Raw genomic sequence first — 17575 nt, 5'->3', positions numbered from 1 at the left:
CCTCCCCCACCCCACCCCCATCTCCACCCCCTTTTTCGCCCACAGCCAAGCAGCCAGCCACATGGTCCCGGCCTGCTCCCTCAGCTATAAAAATTTATGGAGAGAGTAATTGCGGCGCCCATTGAAGCCCCACAAGCCCCCACCCACTCGCACCCCCTCTCGGGGGCCCAGGCCTCCAGGCTGGGGTGGGGACTGAGAGGTCGCTGGACCATGCCTTACCCGAATTCACGTGCACCTTCTTCATCCATGGGTAGACCACCGCGGGCTGCTTGAGTGCCGTCCCGGGGGGCGGCTGCTTGGGGCCGCCCGGCTGGCTGCAGGCCCTGGCGCTGGGCAGAGGCGCGGGCGGCGGCGCCGGGGGCGCGGGGCACGGCTCTCCTGGGGCTCCGTAGTGGCCACCGGGGCCGCCGGGTTCTTGCCCGTGACCCCGCGTGGGTAGCGCCGAGCCGGGCCCGGGCCCGCCGCCTCCGAAGGTCTGCTCACCGAAGTCGGGCCGTGGGTAGAGCCCCGGGGGCTGGAAGTCTGCACCCTGCACGCCTCCGCTGTAGTAGTCGGCGCCCTGCTCGCCTAGGTAGCTGCCCTGCAAATATTCTTCGCACGGAGGGAACTTGGGGTCCACATACTTGGAGTTCACCATATACGAACTCATGGCCATTAATTTCAGAAGGTAGAAAATACTAATTTTTCTCGTGTTGTCTTTTTTTCTCCTTCCATAGGGCCCTCCTACTTGCTGTCAACTGAATAAAGTTGGCGGCCATGTGACCAAGCCAGCCAATAGCGAGGAAGCGAGTTTATCACCGGGTTGGTGAGCATCTCATAATTTTCACAAATTTAACTAAATAACATACGTGTAATCAAGTGACTCGCCATGGCACATTTGAGGGCCCCCGCCAGATGTTAGTGTAGTTCTCCAATTCCCCGCACCCTCATTCCTGGCAGGTAATCCCAGCTTTTGTCTGCCACTGACTTTGTTAACCTCCAGTGTCCTCTCCACTCACCCCCGCTGAAATACAGCCCCCCAAAATGGGTACAGTTCAAGGGGGGAATGAAACCCCAACTCTGTCAGGCTGCAGAATGCCAAAAGGCCGGTGGGTGAGGCAGCCTCTGAGTTGGGCAGAGTACCCCAGGCAGGCAGGGCTCCCGCCCGCGGGAACGGGGACTCTGCCATACAAAGGCCGAGTCCCGGCTTTGTCTTCCTCAGGGTCACCCAAAAGTTACAACAGTCTGGCGGGCCCGAATCAAATCAGGCGATGAGTAACTGCCAAGCTTGCTGTGAGTGCCCAGGATGGAGTGCTTTTAGCCAAAGTCGGTCTTACAGGTATGGCAAGACCGCCCTCCACCCAGCTCATACAGCTGAGGGGTGGGCCTGGAAGGTGATGATGGTACCCCCACCTCACCCAGATAGGCTCCAAAGGACCCTGCACTCCCTTTTCCCACGTGGCAGTCAACGACCTGTGAGCCTCCTCACTGGGCACCCTCTGACCTCACTTCATGCTCCTTGAGGGCAGAGTTGGGGCTGGGGCTACCTGGCTTTCCACCTTGCTCCCCGGTTCCCCAAAAGCTAGCCCTGTGGCCCTGCATTCATGCAACCAATTAAGGGTTTACACGGGAACCTCTGTTTAAACGTGAGGGGCTTCGGGGAAAAGGCTCCCCCCCCCCCACCTTGTCACCAGGCTCAGTCCATCTTCCTGGAGTCTAAGGTAAGAAAACAGAAAGGAAACTGACCCGCACCCGGCTGCCTCTGGCCTCAGCTTCCGACTATGGCTATTTCGGAGAAACATGAAGTTTTTGCATCGACCATATATTCCCCTAGAATCGAATCTGTGACTATGTGGATACCACACAAATTCGGTTCTACAGGGTATATATAGACAACGTTACTACCTCCGGGTTTCACCTAGAGTGGGTACCCAGACCGCTGCCAGCCCCGGCCTCTTCCTCGGAGCCATCACCGGCCCGACGCAGCCACTCGCACTTTCAGAGAGGGTTCAGGTAGCTTGAAGAGCTCGGTGACAATTTGCAGCAACGAGTTCCCCATCCTTGCACCAGGGCCGGAGTTACCGGGCAGCCAAGGAGACAGGACACTCTTCTTAAGAAAGAAAGAAAAGAAGAACAAATAATCCATCCCAGAAATGGGGGCTTTATTACCCTCCTCTCTAGATCCACCCCCTCCCCCTTATCAAGTGGTATTTTCCAGAAAGGAGCAAATGCCCTTAGTGGCAGGAGAAAAGATGCAAGAGGAGAATATCCTCTGCCCATTCTTCTTCCCAGTGCAGGGGCAAGCCAGGTTGGCTGACAAAGCTAGTTCCCCAAGAGGTCTTGCATTTACCTTCCTGGGCCCTGTGCCGGGCTGGCCTCTCCGTCCTGAGCTGCAGACCCTGCGGCAGGCACTGCTTGCAGGCACCAAGCTGCCCTGGGCTGGGGTCGGCGTGCTAATGGTGAAGGGCAGGGCGAGGGGTCATTCGAAATCATTTACAAACATATCACAAAGTTTCATTATTTTTGCTTTGCCGACAGCAGCACACAAGAGTACAAAAGTTCATGAGTTGCACCCGCCCGCCCCAGTGCCTCAGCGCTGTCTAGGGCTCACCCCTCGGTTTAGGGCACCAAGAACACGGACTCACTCAGGGCCGGGATGGATTTCAGGGGCAGAAGGATGCCCTGGGCTCAAGTCCGGCTTTTGGATCTGTGAGCATAGGCCAGAGGTGCTAGAAAAAAAATTTTTTTGATTGTTTTAATTTCCTCCTTGTGATTCAAAAATTAGTTTCAGCCTCAGCCTTCATCTGGTGGGGTAGAGCAGAGAAACGCCTTTCTGCCTCTCAGCCTGGCAAAATTGGCTGCCTGCTTCTACTCTGCACTTTGCATGCTCCCCACCCCACCCCCCATCCTTTGGTTCCAGTGCTGTGGCTATTTTGTAGGGATTTCCTGGGTGCCAATTCTAACCAGAGTCTGAGGCTGCCCCAAGCCAAATTTCCTTGTTGAAGGGGGTGGTTCCCCCCAACTTCCCCTAATGCCGAGTGCTCCCACATACCCACCCACCTGCCTGGGGACACTGGGCCTAGGCTTTATCCAGACAAATTGGGGGAGCCTGCTGGGCCGGGTGGGGACCCGGGTGAGGGTACACATTTTCATATTTGTTAGACGCTGTGACCTGCATTTCACCTTATTGCTCCACTTGTTCAGACAGGTCAAAGCCAACGAGTTATTGATGAACAAAAGCGTTAAATATTCACCTCCCGCTCAACTGCCCATACAAATGCTTTTGATCTCTCGGGCTTTTTGTGCTGTGTTCAGCTACAGGGTGCCGAATGGGTTTGCAAGCGAAGAGCCCTGGCAGAGATAAGCACCCAGAGCAGGGGCAGCAGCAGGAAGGGGGCAAAACCAGGGTGTCCTGGGGACACCAGATTTTCCAGCCTGGAGCCCAGAGTCGGTTTCACTTAAGCCAGCCTGATCAATAGAGAGGAATTATGAACTGGGCGGTATCTCCACTCCTGGGGGTGAACACAGCCCCCAGGAAGTCAACTAGGCTGCCCATCCTGGAAGGCAAAGAAACCTGGCCCAGAGCCAAGCACCGGTTTCTTCCACCCTGAAGAGAGGGTGTCTCACCAGAGAGGATGGGTGCCTGGCTCCTACCGCCTTCCTTCATTCCATCTCCCATTAAAATAAAGTCATCTCCATTTTGCAGTAAGGGAAGGGTCACTATCTTTTCCTCGGTTCTCCTGCCACTACCATCAACTTAAATGGGATAGTCTTCCTGGAGACCCCACAGGCCTCCTCAGAAATGTACCTGTCTCCGCGGCACATGCAACTCAGAAAGATCCAAAGTTCTGAGCCCAGGACCCCAAGAATCTCTGCCCCCACCGCAACTCTACCACCACTACCACCACCAAAACCACGTTTGCTTGCGACACTAGCGGCTCTGGCGCGAAAATTCTCGAGTTGCAGTTACAGAGAAACAGAAGTGAACCAGAAGCTTCGTATCTCTCCCTCCTTGCTCAGCCCGTGTCCCCAGCCCACAGCCCAAACGTCTGGAGCTGTGGCCGGGGGAGGGGCGAGGAGGGATTTCCACTTACAGCTCAGAATTCGCAGCCCTTCCTTCCCGGAAGCGGGCCAACTGCACACACCCGGAGCCGTAGAGGGTTACGTTTTTCTTTCTTTCCTTCGTCTTTTTATTAAAAACAAAAGAAGAAAAGAGAAGACTGCGCCAGGCTGGAACGGGTTAAGCTAGGCTGGGGGGGGGGGGAGGCGGAAGAGAATCGCATTGCTTTGGTGTTTAGCAGGTTGGTTCGAGCAGAAAGCGACGCTCGCCGCAACTTGTTAATGGAGCGGGCTGCTAATTAGCTGCAAGCTCCTAACAGAAGCATAGGCTGCTGCGGAGCTGCACCTGTGCGAGCTGGGGAGGCCCGGGGAGGCCCAGAAGGTCCAGAGAGGCCCAAGGAGACAAGGGTGAGAGCCTGCGGTGTGCTCTCTTGGATAGGTGACTGTGAACTAGGCCCCAGAAAATCCATCCAGGAGCTCAATCAACTTAGAGCCTCCAACCCCGGAGAGAGCTTCCCTTGCACCGCCAGGCCAGGGCAGTCAGGGCCGTTCTTCCACCCGCCCACTCTTCTGGCGCGGCCCTTCTGCCGACACCTCCCCAGTTATCAATACCGCCTCTTCGCATTTCGGAAGAAACGGGAAGGTACTTACAGCCGCAGCCTCTCATGGTCCCGAACCTGTTGCAATGAAAACGGGGGTCACTTAAATTCCACAGGATAATGAAGCAGAGGTAGAGGATACACAGAAAAATGACAAGGCCCAGACACCCCACAAATACCCAGACCTCCCTGCTTCGGGTGCCGCCCCCAGGAACTGCGCCAAGTTCTCCGCGGAGCGGAGCGGGAGACCGCAGTCCTCAAGGGCAGACCCGGGGAGTAGCAGAGTATGGTCCCCAACACCTCCCCCACTCCATGCACCCTTGGGCAAAACCTTACTGGTTGCTTGGCCAGACTCGGGCTGCCTGTAACAGGGTTTCCCCAGTGGGAAAACGGGAAGCGAGGAGAAAATGGGCCTTTGTGTTTTTCCTTCTGCACAATCAGCCGGGTGGGCGCAAGTCCACTGGGGAGGGGGCAGCCGCTGCATCTGTCCCCTGCCCCAGCGCCCTGTCTGCCTCGCGCTGGGAGCAATTCAACCCCTTTTGCCAGTTTCAGATTAGTTTCAAATTCCTCAGCCCCAACTAGCGCCCCCCAAACCTGTCTTCTCGGTCCCAAAGAAGGACCAGGCATGACTGGGACTTGCCTTCCCACTCCTGCTCCAATTCAAAACAAAGAGCAATTTCCAAGGGAAATGAGGATTCAAATGATAACGAAGGAGGAGGAAAATCGATGGGTTTGAAGGTAAATGGCAATGCTTTAGATTGTTATGCAGCTCTATGGACCGGGCAGTATTTTGTCAGTATTGCTTCTGGAGAGCCCACAAAGCAAAGCGGTGATCCTCACAGGGGCTGGTGTCCAGCTTTAAGTTTTCATCCCTTCTATGATGGCAGTCTTCCCTGAGAAATCTCAGAGGCAAAGCCATCTCCATCCTTATCCTTTCTCTCTCTCTCCCTCCCCCCCGCCACTCTCTCCACCTAGACTACCACAGTTTCATTCCCGTCTGAAGCAGATGCTCCATTATGAGGAAGAGAGAGACAGTAAGTCCCTTTTGTGAGGTAGGAGCCCTCAGTTCCTAACTTTCTATGTCCCGAAGGGAGGGGAAGAGCCCAGGAGTCCCATTCTATTTGTTAATTTAGGTTTAGGCTAAAATGAACATTAATTTCGATGGGACTTCTCCTCACCCCAAGCAGAAAAGACAAGGCAGAGAAATCCCCCACCCCTGGAGTTGTCCTGGAAAAAGTAGTAAGTGACTTACTGTTTTTTTCTCCCAGTGGGCAGGGGAACTGGGAGTCGAACTGTCTCCTTCTGAGCCTGGCGCTAGCTGGAGCCTCTCACTTCCCTATCGCTGCTCCAAGAACCAAGCATCTGCACTTGTATGCTCTTAACCTAATTTATGGTGGGAATTATATTTTGGCTTGTCAACTCTCAAGCCATAAAACAAAGTTTATTGGAATCACGTGCTCGTAAATAGCCACTCAGGTCTCATCTCTGCACAACCATAAATAACCTTCGGCTTTAAACTTTTATTCACTAAATAAAGGTTCACTGAAACTGTTCTCTCACACTTAAATAGTTCCAAATATTCAGGATGCAAGGGGGGTCATATTCATATCAATACCCTGGGCTTTTCAAATAGCATCTTTTCAGAGAAGTCTCTTTAAGTTGGGAGATAGGGCTATTTCGAAAAGACTGGTTGGTGGGCATGTCTTATGATTCTTTGGCTGCATTCACTGTGAGTACCATCAGCTCCTTTATTTCAATCATTTTCTAGCTCTAGATGTGGTAAATAAAGAGGAAAATCAAAGGTTACCTCTTACTTGTTTATACCAGAGATTATTTGAGATTTTGTTCAAACTTCAACAGAAAAAGGGTGGGGAGGGAGAGGCTGGGTGGGCTTGTGGGGGGCAGTTGGAGTTAACACTTGGATCTGTATTGTTGTGGATGGACTCAGTGAGAAAGGTGAAGGTAGCCACATGCCTAGAGGTTTCTATAATTTGCTTAGATCTGAAAGGGGAGCCTTTGCAAGTGACCAAACTGCTTAAAACAGCAAGACTTGGGGTTTGGTAAAGTGAGAAACTGGAGAATAGCCCCATCGGAATCTTTGGCAACTGAAGCTCTAAAGAAGGTTATAAAACAATAAAACAGCCCTGGTGTGAAGGGGACAGGGTGTGAGGAAGCAAATGAGGCTCTCAAGGAACCCAAGCCCAGGAAGTCAGATGTCCCTACTCCCACAGGGCTCGAGTCCCTGAGCCCAAACCTGAGCCCAAAGCTACACCCCCACGCCGCCACTCCCACTGGAGGGAGAGCCTAAGAGAGGAGGAGGGAGTGCACTTTCCTGCTAAGAAAGCCCAGAAAAGGAGCTTGGGCCTGAGCGCTGCTCTCCAGGAGGATGTGACATTCTGTGCTGGGCAAGGTGGGGGTGGGAAAGATGCCCCCAGCTCCTACCAAGGGGGGTAAATAAAACGAGAAGTGACCCCAGCACCCTTCCCTAGCCCGCCAGAGTTTCCACCAAACAGTGTGAAAATACGTGTGTTTTTGACTATTCTGGCTAAAAAAGCATAGGTGTTATGTGTAGGTTTGTAAAGCCCACACACATATGATTTCTAAGTCAACTTCAGTTGCAAAAGCTCTCATCAGCAAGTCCAACCAAGCCCCTGAAAGAAACCCCTCTCTACAAAGATCTCTTTGCATCCTAATTTCTACCCATTCGCTGTGTATTTCTAAACCCATTTCCTGGTTTGACTTTCATTAGCTAGAAAGCAGGAGCTGTTAGCTCCGACCTACCTACCGTAGGTAGGACATTTTTTCTCCCCCCCCCCCCCATTAGCCACTCAGGACGACCTTTTTCTTTTACAGTTGGTAGCATCTGTCTTTAAAGTATGAGCAAAGATCGACCCTTTAAAAACTGATTTCTGATTCTGTTAGGACTAGGTGAGCAGTTTCAAAATAAGTCCCAGTTAATCCACTGTAAAAAAATAATTAGAATTTGAGAGGTTGAGAAAAGCTTTATTTCTCCTTAGGTTAATAAAACAGAATTAATCAAAGGATATATGACTTTCCAGGCAATTGTGATGAGCTTTTCATGGGGGGTGGGATATAAGGAGGAGACCAGGCTGAGGAGGTGGTTGAAACAATGCCGGGCGCCTAATCCGGGCTCAGTAGATATTTTCTGAATGAATGGTAATGAAGGATGGTGACTGGGCTTGCAGTCTTTACTGCGGCTTACACAGGAAGATTAATAAAATGACACAGACTACTCTGTATATTTAGATAATAACAGGAAAGTAACTAGCTATGCATACAGAAAAGGAGGAAAGGAAGACATTAAGGCAGACATCTTCAATTACTTTCTAATCTTAGAGCAGCCAGGAACATGATTAAGGAGAGAGTGGCCACCTTCCTACAGTCTTTGCTTGCCCCAGGGTCCCCAGTGTCCCGGGTGTCTGTGAATGAATGAGAGAGTGGGGATGGGGAAGAACAAACTTGATCTAATAAAAAGACTGAGCATCAGGGGTAACAACATACTAACTTGGGCCAGTTTGCTGGAGTTTTCTCAAGGAGTTTCAATGGTGGTGTTGGTGCTGGTAATGGAAGAAGAGGTGGGGAAGGGGAGGTTGAAGCCTTCTTTACAACTTGTAAGGAATTAGTTTTGGGGGAAAGTGGGACTCTGGGCACTACCCCTCCCCATTTGGCTAGAAAGAGCCAGTCCTGGGAATTCCTGCCCAGAGAGCTCCCATAAGGTAGGGTCCCGTGTAGGACTCCACCAACCTAGAAGCCAGAGCAGCTTTTCCAAGAAGGAGGAGAAAGTGAAGGCGCACCAGCAGGTGTCAGCCATAGTCCAAATGTAATGAGGCCTACCCTCTGCCCACCCTAACGGTCCTTACTATGTGGCTCCAGAAAAGAATATTCTGACATTGACTTTTAAGAGGCCTCTTGCCCAGAGGTATTGTTGAGCACTCCTCTTTTTTTTTTTATGTTTATTTTTAAGCGAGAGAGAGAGAGAGAGAGAGAGAGAGTATGAGTGGGGGAGGGGCAGAGATAGAGGGGTACAGAGGATCTGAAGCGGACTCTGCACTGTCAGAACAGAGCCCAATGTGGGGCTTGAACTCATGAACCATGAGATCATGACCTGAGCCAAAGTCAGATGCTGAACTGACTGAGCCACCTAGGTGTCCTGTCTCCTCTTAAGCTAAGTGTCTGCATAACCAGGATAGGTAGGGATGGGACTTTGAATGAAATCCCTAGATGGGGGGCAGTTGGAAGAAGGAGACTACACAGGCCTGGCACTTAGGAACACAGGATGGGGGTAGAGCCAGAGAAGGGCTGAGCAGGAAGTCCCGAGCAGGGGAGAAATATGATCCCATATTCCTGGCCCTGTATTCTATCACTGGAAGAGGAACACTTCTCCCACTACCCTCACCCCTACCCCCTACAATGGAGTCTTCTCATTGGAGGTCTGGCTTGGTGTCCTCTGGGAAGAAAAGGTGACCCCAGAAGAAAACTCCAATAGTGAGAGATGGGATCCAAAAGAATGGGCCCTGAGATCTCTGATGATGGAGCCGGGGGCGACGAAGCCCCCAGTGGTCCCAAGAAAGGGAGGGTCTGGGGTGGTCACCTTAGTACTTTGAGAAACAAGAGTGGAGGTTAGATGGCATAGGGGTTGGGTGTGGCTGGGAATGCAGCACTGCCCTATGCCATGGGCCAAACCTCATCTGACGTGGTTGATAGCTAAAGAGACCATGTGTGTTTTGAGAGAAAATCTGACCCAGATGAACTCCTGGTTAAGCCAAGAGAAGCAGTTTGGCCAATGGCTTCGGAGGCCCTGTTAGGAAAAATCTGTAAGTATAAGTCATGGAAGCCAGGACTAAGGGGGTGGAACCTGGTTACAAGGGGTGTGTGCGTGTACATGGGTTGTAGCATGAAGTAGCACTTACATAGCTCTTAAAAGATACAAGGAATCTCAAAAAATTGCAAGAGCTGATGGAAATCTGGGGGGGATAAGGCCACTCCAAGATCTACCTTGGCATCACTGTGGCCCAAGTTGGGAGCTGTGGCTCAGCCATGGCCCTGAGGCCAAGATCTTGAAACATAAGCCGATTAAGAGGGAATGGAACACTTCTGACATCCCCCTGGCCATTGGCTTTTCTATCCTGCCCCAGATTTCAAGAGACTAGAAAGAAGAGACTTGCTCTGGTGGGTGTCAGTGATAGGTGGCGGTGGAGAAGGTGACTCTAGGAGCTGCATAGTGGGAGGCCTGCAGCCTTCTGTAGAAGCCCGAGATGTGCCTGTGTGGGTGCAAGGCCTCTTCAACCTGACATCTGCCCACTGAGGAGCTAGGGGCACTTTCCTTCTGAATGTGGCCCTGAAGTCTACCCATAGGCAGATGCCAGATACTGAGACCCAAGGGGGCAGGGCCTACAAGGCCCACCACAGCAATAGGAAGAGTTCCAGATCTATGTTCTCCTGGGTGAGCCAGCCTAGGCCTGTCTTCTCCTCTGTAGAATTCAAGAATTGGGTGAATGAACCAGGTCTCTTTCAGCTCTAAAAGTCTAGGCCTGATTGTTGAGCAGGAAAAGGATACTGATGATAAGTAACACATACTGAATGTTTGTTATGTGCCAAAATACTGTTTTTAAGTACTTAACCAGTGAGTTAATGTATGCAAGGTGGTGAGAATAGTGCATGGTACATAGCATTGCCGTATAAGTAAAAATCTTCATAACGACCCTAGAAGGTACTCTTATTCCTGCTTTTCAAATGAGGGAACAGGCCTTACTTGCCTAAGATTACATAGCAGGTTAGTAGTAAAGAATTGAACCTAAGCAGTCTGGACTGAGAACATTTTTGTTCTCTTTAAAATCTTTAGTTAGTAGGAAGTCAGTGTTCCCCTTCCCTAAATGGGAGCAATTAATCAGCCTATGGGGTAGTGACATTTAAAAACTTGATTAGGGAGGGACCCCCAGGAACTATGGGGGTGCTGAGCAGTAAAGGGAACTTGGTGCCTGGACACCAAAGAACCATAGAAGAATCAGGAGAGACTCTTGACCAGCGGTTCACAAATGTAAGCATGCTTCTTAATTGCCTTGGGAGAAAGTGTTTACAAAATGCAGGTCCCAGATATTCTGATTTAATGTCTGGCCTGAGACCCAGAAACCTAAATTATTAACAATTTGAATGCAGGCCTTCATTAAGAATCGTTGGCCTAAAGTAGGGAAAAGAGGGAAGAAAAAGACTGCATTGCCATGGAGGATCAGTGGGGTTGGATCAGAGCCCGATGTTGAAGGTGGGTGTCACAATGGTGCCAGAAACACCCCGTGGAGCCCACCAAAGTCCTGAAATGGGCGCAGTGGTGAAAAAAGGGTGTGGAAGAGAGTAGAGATGACAATCTGCAGTGTCCTCAACCTGCAAAGTCAATGAGATTCTCCCTCTGAGAGCCTCAAGGAAGGCCAGAGGGAATCCCGGAACCCAAGCCCGGTCGTAGGAAAGCCAAGTCTAGGCCCTTCCGACCGGGTCGGGATGGGGGGCGCTGAACGCAGTGCTTTTCAAGGCTGTCCGTTCTGGGTATCAGGGATCGCAGTAAGGAAAAGTGGCAAGAACAGCAGCCCAGCCTCAGGGGGCTGGTTAAACGCGGCTTGTCCAACCGCGGGACCCTGGTTTCCTGCTCTTAGCCCAGTGCGCAGAAATCGCGCCACCTCCGGGAAGGCGGAGGAAGTGAGGTGGCCTGCCACCACTACCTTCAGGCTCCGCGGCCTCAGTTCTGCCTCGGCTGCCCCTCCAGGGAAGCGGCCCTCTGGGGGTGGGTGCTGTACCTCCGACCCTCCTCCGAGACCGAAAGCACCCTGCGATTAGAAGAGGAGGGAGGGGAGTCACATGTGTTTCCCTACCCCCGCCCGCGCCCGGGGCATCTCCGCGCGGCTGCAGCGGGCGAGACGCTTGTCCTACAGCGCCTCCTCCTGGACAAGGCGCCGACAGTCGAGCAGGGGGACTGAGCCTGCCAGGGAAACCGCGTTCTGAGGCTTCTTCGCGCGGGTGGAGGTCTTCCGCACCAAAGGCTCTGAGCTGGTCCCTCAGTGTCCCCTGGGGCGACCAGAAGTCGACAGGATCCAGAGAATGCCTCCCATCCCACCCCCAACCTCGTCCCGGCTTGTGGCCCAGGAGAGTGCATCCCTTATTAATTAGGCGAGTCCAGGCGGAAAATCCCTCCAGTTTGTCGTTTATTTATTTATTTGGCCGCTCTATGCTGAGCCACTGGCCCCCTCAGAGCCCTCAAACGTGCTGCTCTAGAGTAACAAAATCCGGGAATGGTCCGCCTGAAGGACTGGCCCGAAGTTTGGCGGTTTGAGTAGACGCCAGGAGGAAAGGCCTTTTCCCAAGCAGAGGCACCAGGCTGGAAAAAAATCTATACACTTCCCCGAGGATCACACATATAAATCTTCTTTTAAGTGTTAAAAGTGTGTGTGTGTGTGTGTGTGTGTGTGTGTGTGTGTGTGTGTGTGTGTGTTTCTTTTAACACCTTGAAAGATTTGGCTTCCCTTTGGCCACTAGTTCCTATTTGCAGGCTGTTTCTAAAGTACGGACTTAAATTGGGATGGGGTGGTGAGTCAAGATGCGTGAAAATAACGTAATCAACGACAATGTGGTTGGCTATATTTAGAATGAAGGCAGGAATAAAGGCAAGATGAGTAGCGAATTCTGAGGGAGGGAGGAGTGGCGAGATCAGGTTATATCTTCCTGCTCTGAGTCCGCTCAACCCCTCCCCCCATCTGCGCCTTATGGTTGGATCCCCGGGCTGGGCTATTTCACTGCACATGCGCCACACGCCAAACGAGCGTGCGTGGCAGGCGCTTAGAGCCCGGAACGGTAAGCGCAGCGTGCGCAGCGCTTTGCGGTGTGTGCCACCGCGCACTCCTTGCGTGCTTACCTGCAGAGCAGCTTGGACACCCCGTCTGAGAGAGGCAGAAAACGTACTTTTTCTTTCTTCCTTTTTTTTTTTTCTTCAGCAAAATCTGTATTAAAACCCCCAACGGTCCTTTCTGATTTGCAAGCTCTGTTCCGCCAAACCAACAAAATCGCCATGTTGTCAACGAACACTCTCAAGGTTGTCATTTGGATTAGCGATTTCACATCTACTGCACGGTTTCTCTTGAGTCCTTAATCAAGGCGGGGTGGGGGGGGGATCACCCCCTATGGTCAGAAAGCACAACTTATCCCTCATTCTGCACAGCCGTCAAGTCTAAGGGACCATTTCCTAGAAAGAGGGTATCTGTTCACACCAATTCCGGAAAAAGTGGCCCCAAATTGGACTTACATCGGAATTCCGAGTTCTTGGTGGCTTCTCCCTAGCTTCCGGTGCCCTCGCGTGCCCTGCCCCGCGGCCGCACTGCGGCAAGGCCGTAAATACCTCTAACAGCTGCCTGCCTGCCCAGAGTGAAATACTGTCTTTGTTCCGATTTTCCCCTGCTTCTCTAGTTCAGAAAGAATTCTGGCGAAATATACGTGTTTGGAGGAGCATCTGACAAGAAAATACGTTTGGTTTTTAGCCCTGGTGCTTGGCCACATCTACAAGAGCGAGCTTCGTTCTTTTCGCTGGTCCCCGTGAAGAGTGCAAGCCCAGCTCACAGCCTGACCGGTAAACACCAAGGCCCGGACATGCCACCGGCTGCCTGAACTATAAACGGATGGAGGTTCCCACTGAATACGCTGGGACTTACACTTCCCGGCTTGTGAGCTCTTACAATCCAAGTGTTTCTTATTTAATTTTTAAAAATTGGGTTTAATTTTTTGGGTTATCCGGAACAATGGGGGCATTTCCGGCAGCAGCAAAAGCGTTAAGTGGTCTCCTTCTGGCCCGAGTTCAAATGTGATTTGCAGATTATTTACTCCCTTAAATGCAACCGACCACTTAGTTCCAATAAACTCTTAACGCTACCACAGGAGTTACAAAGAACCCTTCAGTCCTCCATATCTGCCCATGACCTCATCCTCTGCTTCTTAAAAGGACCTGCAGCCCGCCTAAGTTCTTAGTCACTTGGGCGCACTCAGCCACCGAACCCAGGGAAAAGTGAACACTAGGGCTTGGCCATCACAGCCACAACTCCTCCCCACCCCCACACTTGTCCCAGCCCACCTAGGGGGCTCCTTAGGCCAGGGGACAGGCCTACGTGCCTGACCAGGGGCCTGCTTTTCAATAGGCAATGCTTTTTACCAATATGAAACAATGATCTCAACAGCCATTGTACCGTAGTGGCGAAATAGCTACAAAATGCAGACATTCCAAATAAAAAATATCATTCAGTTTCTTATTTGTGAGATCATAGTCATCCACCACAATACCTCAGACGTCAACTGGCCACAAATAGTGGCCCTCCATTTTGAAACCAGCCTGATTCCATCGTGAATTGCTAAAAATACCTTTCTACAAAGATGTCATTTATCGTTTAGAAATACATTTATGGTCAAAACGATTACAAAGGAATATCTGGACTACTAGGACTCGCCGCTGGGTGCTTTGGGGAAGACATTCAGCGGTGCACAGGTCCATCCCATGCGCAATGCGGCAGATTGTCCACAGGTTTTAATATTTCGCAAGGTGTTCATGAGGGAAGAGTCAAGAGGATTTTGAGAACTGCATCCTTAAGTACTGTTCAAAATGGGTGGGATAAAAGCATTCTTTTTTTCTGCAAAGGATTTTCTTTTGATGCATAGATAATGTTTCAGTTCAGTAATTTTGAAGTAGAGGGTAAAATGTTGCTATACAACGTTTATTTGTAGGCAACCACCACGACAGTGCATTTAGAAAGCAAAACATCTACTCTTTTCCTCTTCTGGCAAATAAGAAAGACACGCGATATTTGAACTTAGACATGGTTTGCATTTCTTAAATATCTATTGCTTTTTACCCAAGACCTGCACCAGCTTTTCTGATACTATTACCTCCCAAAACATGTATACATTTTGCGACATAAAATAATCCAATTTCACCTAACAGATTCTTAGATATGGGGGGAAACGTTCTCGTTACAAAAATTCTCTAAAAACTAGAGAAACGGTTTAAAATATTTAAAATTCCATCTCATACATAAAGCTCAATAAAGCCTAGAAATCAGCCAGCATCACTCACCAAAGCCTAGATTAACAAACCAAACACATCTTGGGTATACAGAATCCACCCCACCCCCCCCCCCAAGCCCCAACCCTCAAAAAACACCTGTTAGCCTCCCAGATACCTTTGACCACAGACAAGCCGCAAAACACTGCTCTATACTATAGAATGCCTTCAAGTGATCCACAGCAAAGCTAAGCCGTCCAGGAACCATCTACCCATTCTCCCCAGGGTGGGGATTGAGGAGCTCTCCATCCAGGCAGTGGGGTCCTATCAGCTGCTCTCCACCTCTCGGAAGCTCGAGAGGAAATGGGGCTTCCCTTCGACTTCTGAGCTCAGCTGGACCCCATCCGGGGCCCCAGGGGATGCCTGCTCAGAGATGGAGTGAAGAGGAAGCCGGGGGCGCAGTCACCCCAAGGTCCCGGAGAAGTATAGGGAGTCGGGGCAGGCTCACTGGGCTGCCCAAGGGGGTGGGCGCCTGGAGCTCCTCGGTGGCAGTGCAGGGGCGCGGGGAGGGGCGACTCTTACCCGGAGGCTGCCGAGCAGGAGGCGGCGGTCGGCCAGGGCGGCTGCAGTAATCCATTGGGCGCTGCCGGGCTACGCGCACTCGGGGCGGCAGGGATCCGCTCGTGTTGGGGAAGGAGTCGCGTCGGAACCGCGCGGCTGCAGTCACCCGGAGCAGGCCGGCCGCTCCCGGCGAGCGTTGTCGGCGCCGGCGGGGGCCTCCGCGCCCAGGGCTATTTCCGGGCTCTCCCGCCCGCCGGGCTCCCCACCGGCTCCGGAGGCGGCAGCGGCGCGGCCCGAGCGAAGCGGCGGTGGGGCCACGTTGGGCGCCGGGCGGGAGCGGAGGCCGCCGCGGACCCCGCAATCCCGCAGCCGGCGACTGGATCCCACCTCTGCAGAGACAAAGGTTAGAAAAAGAGGGGGTGAGGCTCCAGGAAGGCAGAATGCGGGGGGAAATTCGCCTGGGAAATCAGGAAAAAGGCCGTGAAGGCGAGCGGCGCCTGCACATGACCAGCCGCAGCCAATGACGACCGCAAATAGGTCATAAAAAGGTCTATTACCAAGTTGTAAATTTTCTTCAAACAAAAAGGAATTTGCTGCAATTCCTTGCGGATTTTGCACATACAGCTCGCAAGCGCCATGTTTTTTCCTCTCTTTCTCTCTCCGCTCTCTTCTGTTCTCTCTCTTCCTCCTCCTTTTCCTTCCTTCCTCCTCTCCTCTTTCTTCCTCTCTGCTCCCCTCTGTTGTCTCTGCGTCTCTTGCCTCCATGGGTCCTGACTCTCACCTCTTCTAGGAAGTATTTCTTTTGCTCTTTTTTGATTTGGCTCGAAACCTCTGCTGAATAGGGCGTTGTGTTAGAGGAGAAATGAATGCGGTGTACTGCCCAGGCGCTCGGGGAGTTGATCCTGGCAGTCACCCCCCTCTGACTCTCCTTGCGCGGGTCACTTGGCTTCTCCTCCCCTCCCCTCGTAGAAAGGCCCGCTCCGGAGCGGCAGCCAAGCACTTTCGGTTTTTGCCCCTCTCATCTATCTGCAGGCAAGCCAGCCCCCCCAGCGATCTTGCGCAGAAAACCTGGGCTCTGCAGGCCAAGAAAGCCCGCCGTCCCCTTTTCCCTCTCCAACATAAATTGGGGTCCCTCCCATTTCTTTGGGTTTCTGGGGGTAGGAGAGGTACCAACCAGCTCAAATCCTGGTGATGGTTTTAGGTTGCTTGTCAGGTTCTCCAAGATAACAGTCTGAACTCCCAATGCTTGGCAATTTATCTTGGCAGAAATATCCTCCTGGACAGTACCGGGTTAAAGGAGAAGCAGTCTTTCTGGATCCCCTATGAAACCCCTTGCTGTGTCTCCCCTAAGTGCACTTCTTATTTCTATGCAATTTAATTTCCCCCTCTTGCCTTGTCCCCAAAATGTTTGACCATTGGAAAGCCTGCGCAATGCAACACTGAAGAGGAGAGGGGTTCCATTTGTTCGGGGAAAGAGCTGATCCCCATTTCAACCTTGGGGGAAAAAATAGTCTTTTTTCTTCAAAGGCAGGAATCACATTCCTTTTGCACTTCTGATAGGAGCTGCTGCAGAGAACACCAGCTGAAAGTAAATGTCCTTGAGGTCCCCAGCATTCTCCTCATCATTAATGCATTCATAGGCATGGCCATCCAGGCTTCAGAACCTGTGTGAAAGAGGTAACCCATCCCTCTAAGCTTTCAAGGACACTGTCTTTGAACTTCTAGTAATGCATTTATAAATATTTGCATTGGATGTGTATGTGTAGGTTCTCTGCTATTAACATCCTCACACCCAGTAAGTACCTCAGTGGACGTAGACTTAAGCAGGAAATACATAGCACCCTCTGGAGCAGGCCATTTGTATCCCTCGAAAAGGTTCCGATGACCTTGGATGTTTTTTATTAAAGGAATTCTGTTGCCATCTGTCAGCAAAAGTCATATTCCTTCTAGAAACAGTGTGCTCTAGTTTTGCTGGAGGGAACCATAGCAGTAGCCAAAGTCCATTAAAATGTTCTCTGTATTCCCCTGTCTACCCCCAGATGCCGGAACATTCAGCAAACACCAGGGAAGCAGAGGACACAAGCTTGGATGTGAAATAGCAACACCTTCTGCACTGAAGAATAATAAAACAATGTTTTTAATTACAAAAGAAAATGTGTAAGAAAAGTGTAAAAATACGTGGGGCAAGTTTTGGGGGCCCTTTCTAAGCTAGAACACTTTATACTGGTCTGTACATGTGGAACTGAACAGAGATTGTTCACTTCTAAAATATTCTAAGAAATAATCTCAATTGTCAGTTTCCTCCTGCCCAAATAAAAGCGGAGCTTTGTGA

The 17575-nt window shown here is 51.3% G+C and overlaps 2 protein-coding genes across 11 annotated transcripts in view; one reads left to right on the top strand and one right to left on the bottom strand.

Annotated features, from left to right (window-relative positions):
• HOXD4 (homeobox D4) overlaps nucleotides 1-15398 on the bottom strand; it is a 27229-nt gene extending 11831 nt beyond the window's left edge. Inside the window, exons 1-6 of one of the 10 annotated variants that reach the window (XM_045033985.1) lie at nucleotides 15265-15398; nucleotides 4690-4715; nucleotides 4074-4165; nucleotides 2625-2708; nucleotides 2330-2432; nucleotides 220-2089 (exon numbers count right to left, since the gene is read on the bottom strand). In XM_045033985.1, coding sequence (XP_044889920.1) covers nucleotides 220-655 — 436 coding nt within the window. In that variant the 5' untranslated portion in view covers nucleotides 656-2089; nucleotides 2330-2432; nucleotides 2625-2708; ... (1 more) ...; nucleotides 4690-4715; nucleotides 15265-15398. Of the gene's footprint in view, nucleotides 1-219; nucleotides 2090-2329; nucleotides 8661-15264 lie in introns of those variants that run through there. The other 9 variants (XM_045033986.1, XM_045033981.1, XM_045033984.1 and 6 more) reach the window with 9 other exon arrangements.
• LOC109502747 lies at nucleotides 12407-17575 on the top strand. The gene is made up of 4 exons (XM_045033686.1): nucleotides 12407-12494; nucleotides 12635-12732; nucleotides 15155-15646; nucleotides 17283-17575. Exons 1-4 carry the CDS (start codon nucleotides 12407-12409, stop codon nucleotides 17340-17342), a joined length of 738 nt encoding a protein of 245 aa, XP_044889621.1. The 3' UTR covers nucleotides 17343-17575.

Source organism: Felis catus, chromosome C1, assembly GCF_018350175.1.
Source record: "Felis catus isolate Fca126 chromosome C1, F.catus_Fca126_mat1.0, whole genome shotgun sequence".
NCBI classification, from domain to species: domain Eukaryota; kingdom Metazoa; phylum Chordata; class Mammalia; order Carnivora; family Felidae; genus Felis; species Felis catus.
The sequence above is the reverse complement of the archived record's forward strand: the minus strand, read 5'-3'. Positions and strand labels throughout refer to the sequence as shown.

Coding starts and splice junctions, on each gene's coding strand:
- LOC109502747 (XM_045033686.1), top strand. CDS start 12,407: ATGGTTGGATCCCCGGGCTGGGCTATTTCACTGCACATGCGCCACACG. Junction 12,495..12,634: donor GGCGCTTAGAGCCCGGAACG/GTAAGCGCAGCG, acceptor TTTTTTCTTCAG/CAAAATCTGTATTAAAACCC. Junction 15,647..17,282: donor CCACCTCTGCAGAGACAAAG/GTTAGAAAAAGA, acceptor GTCTACCCCCAG/ATGCCGGAACATTCAGCAAA.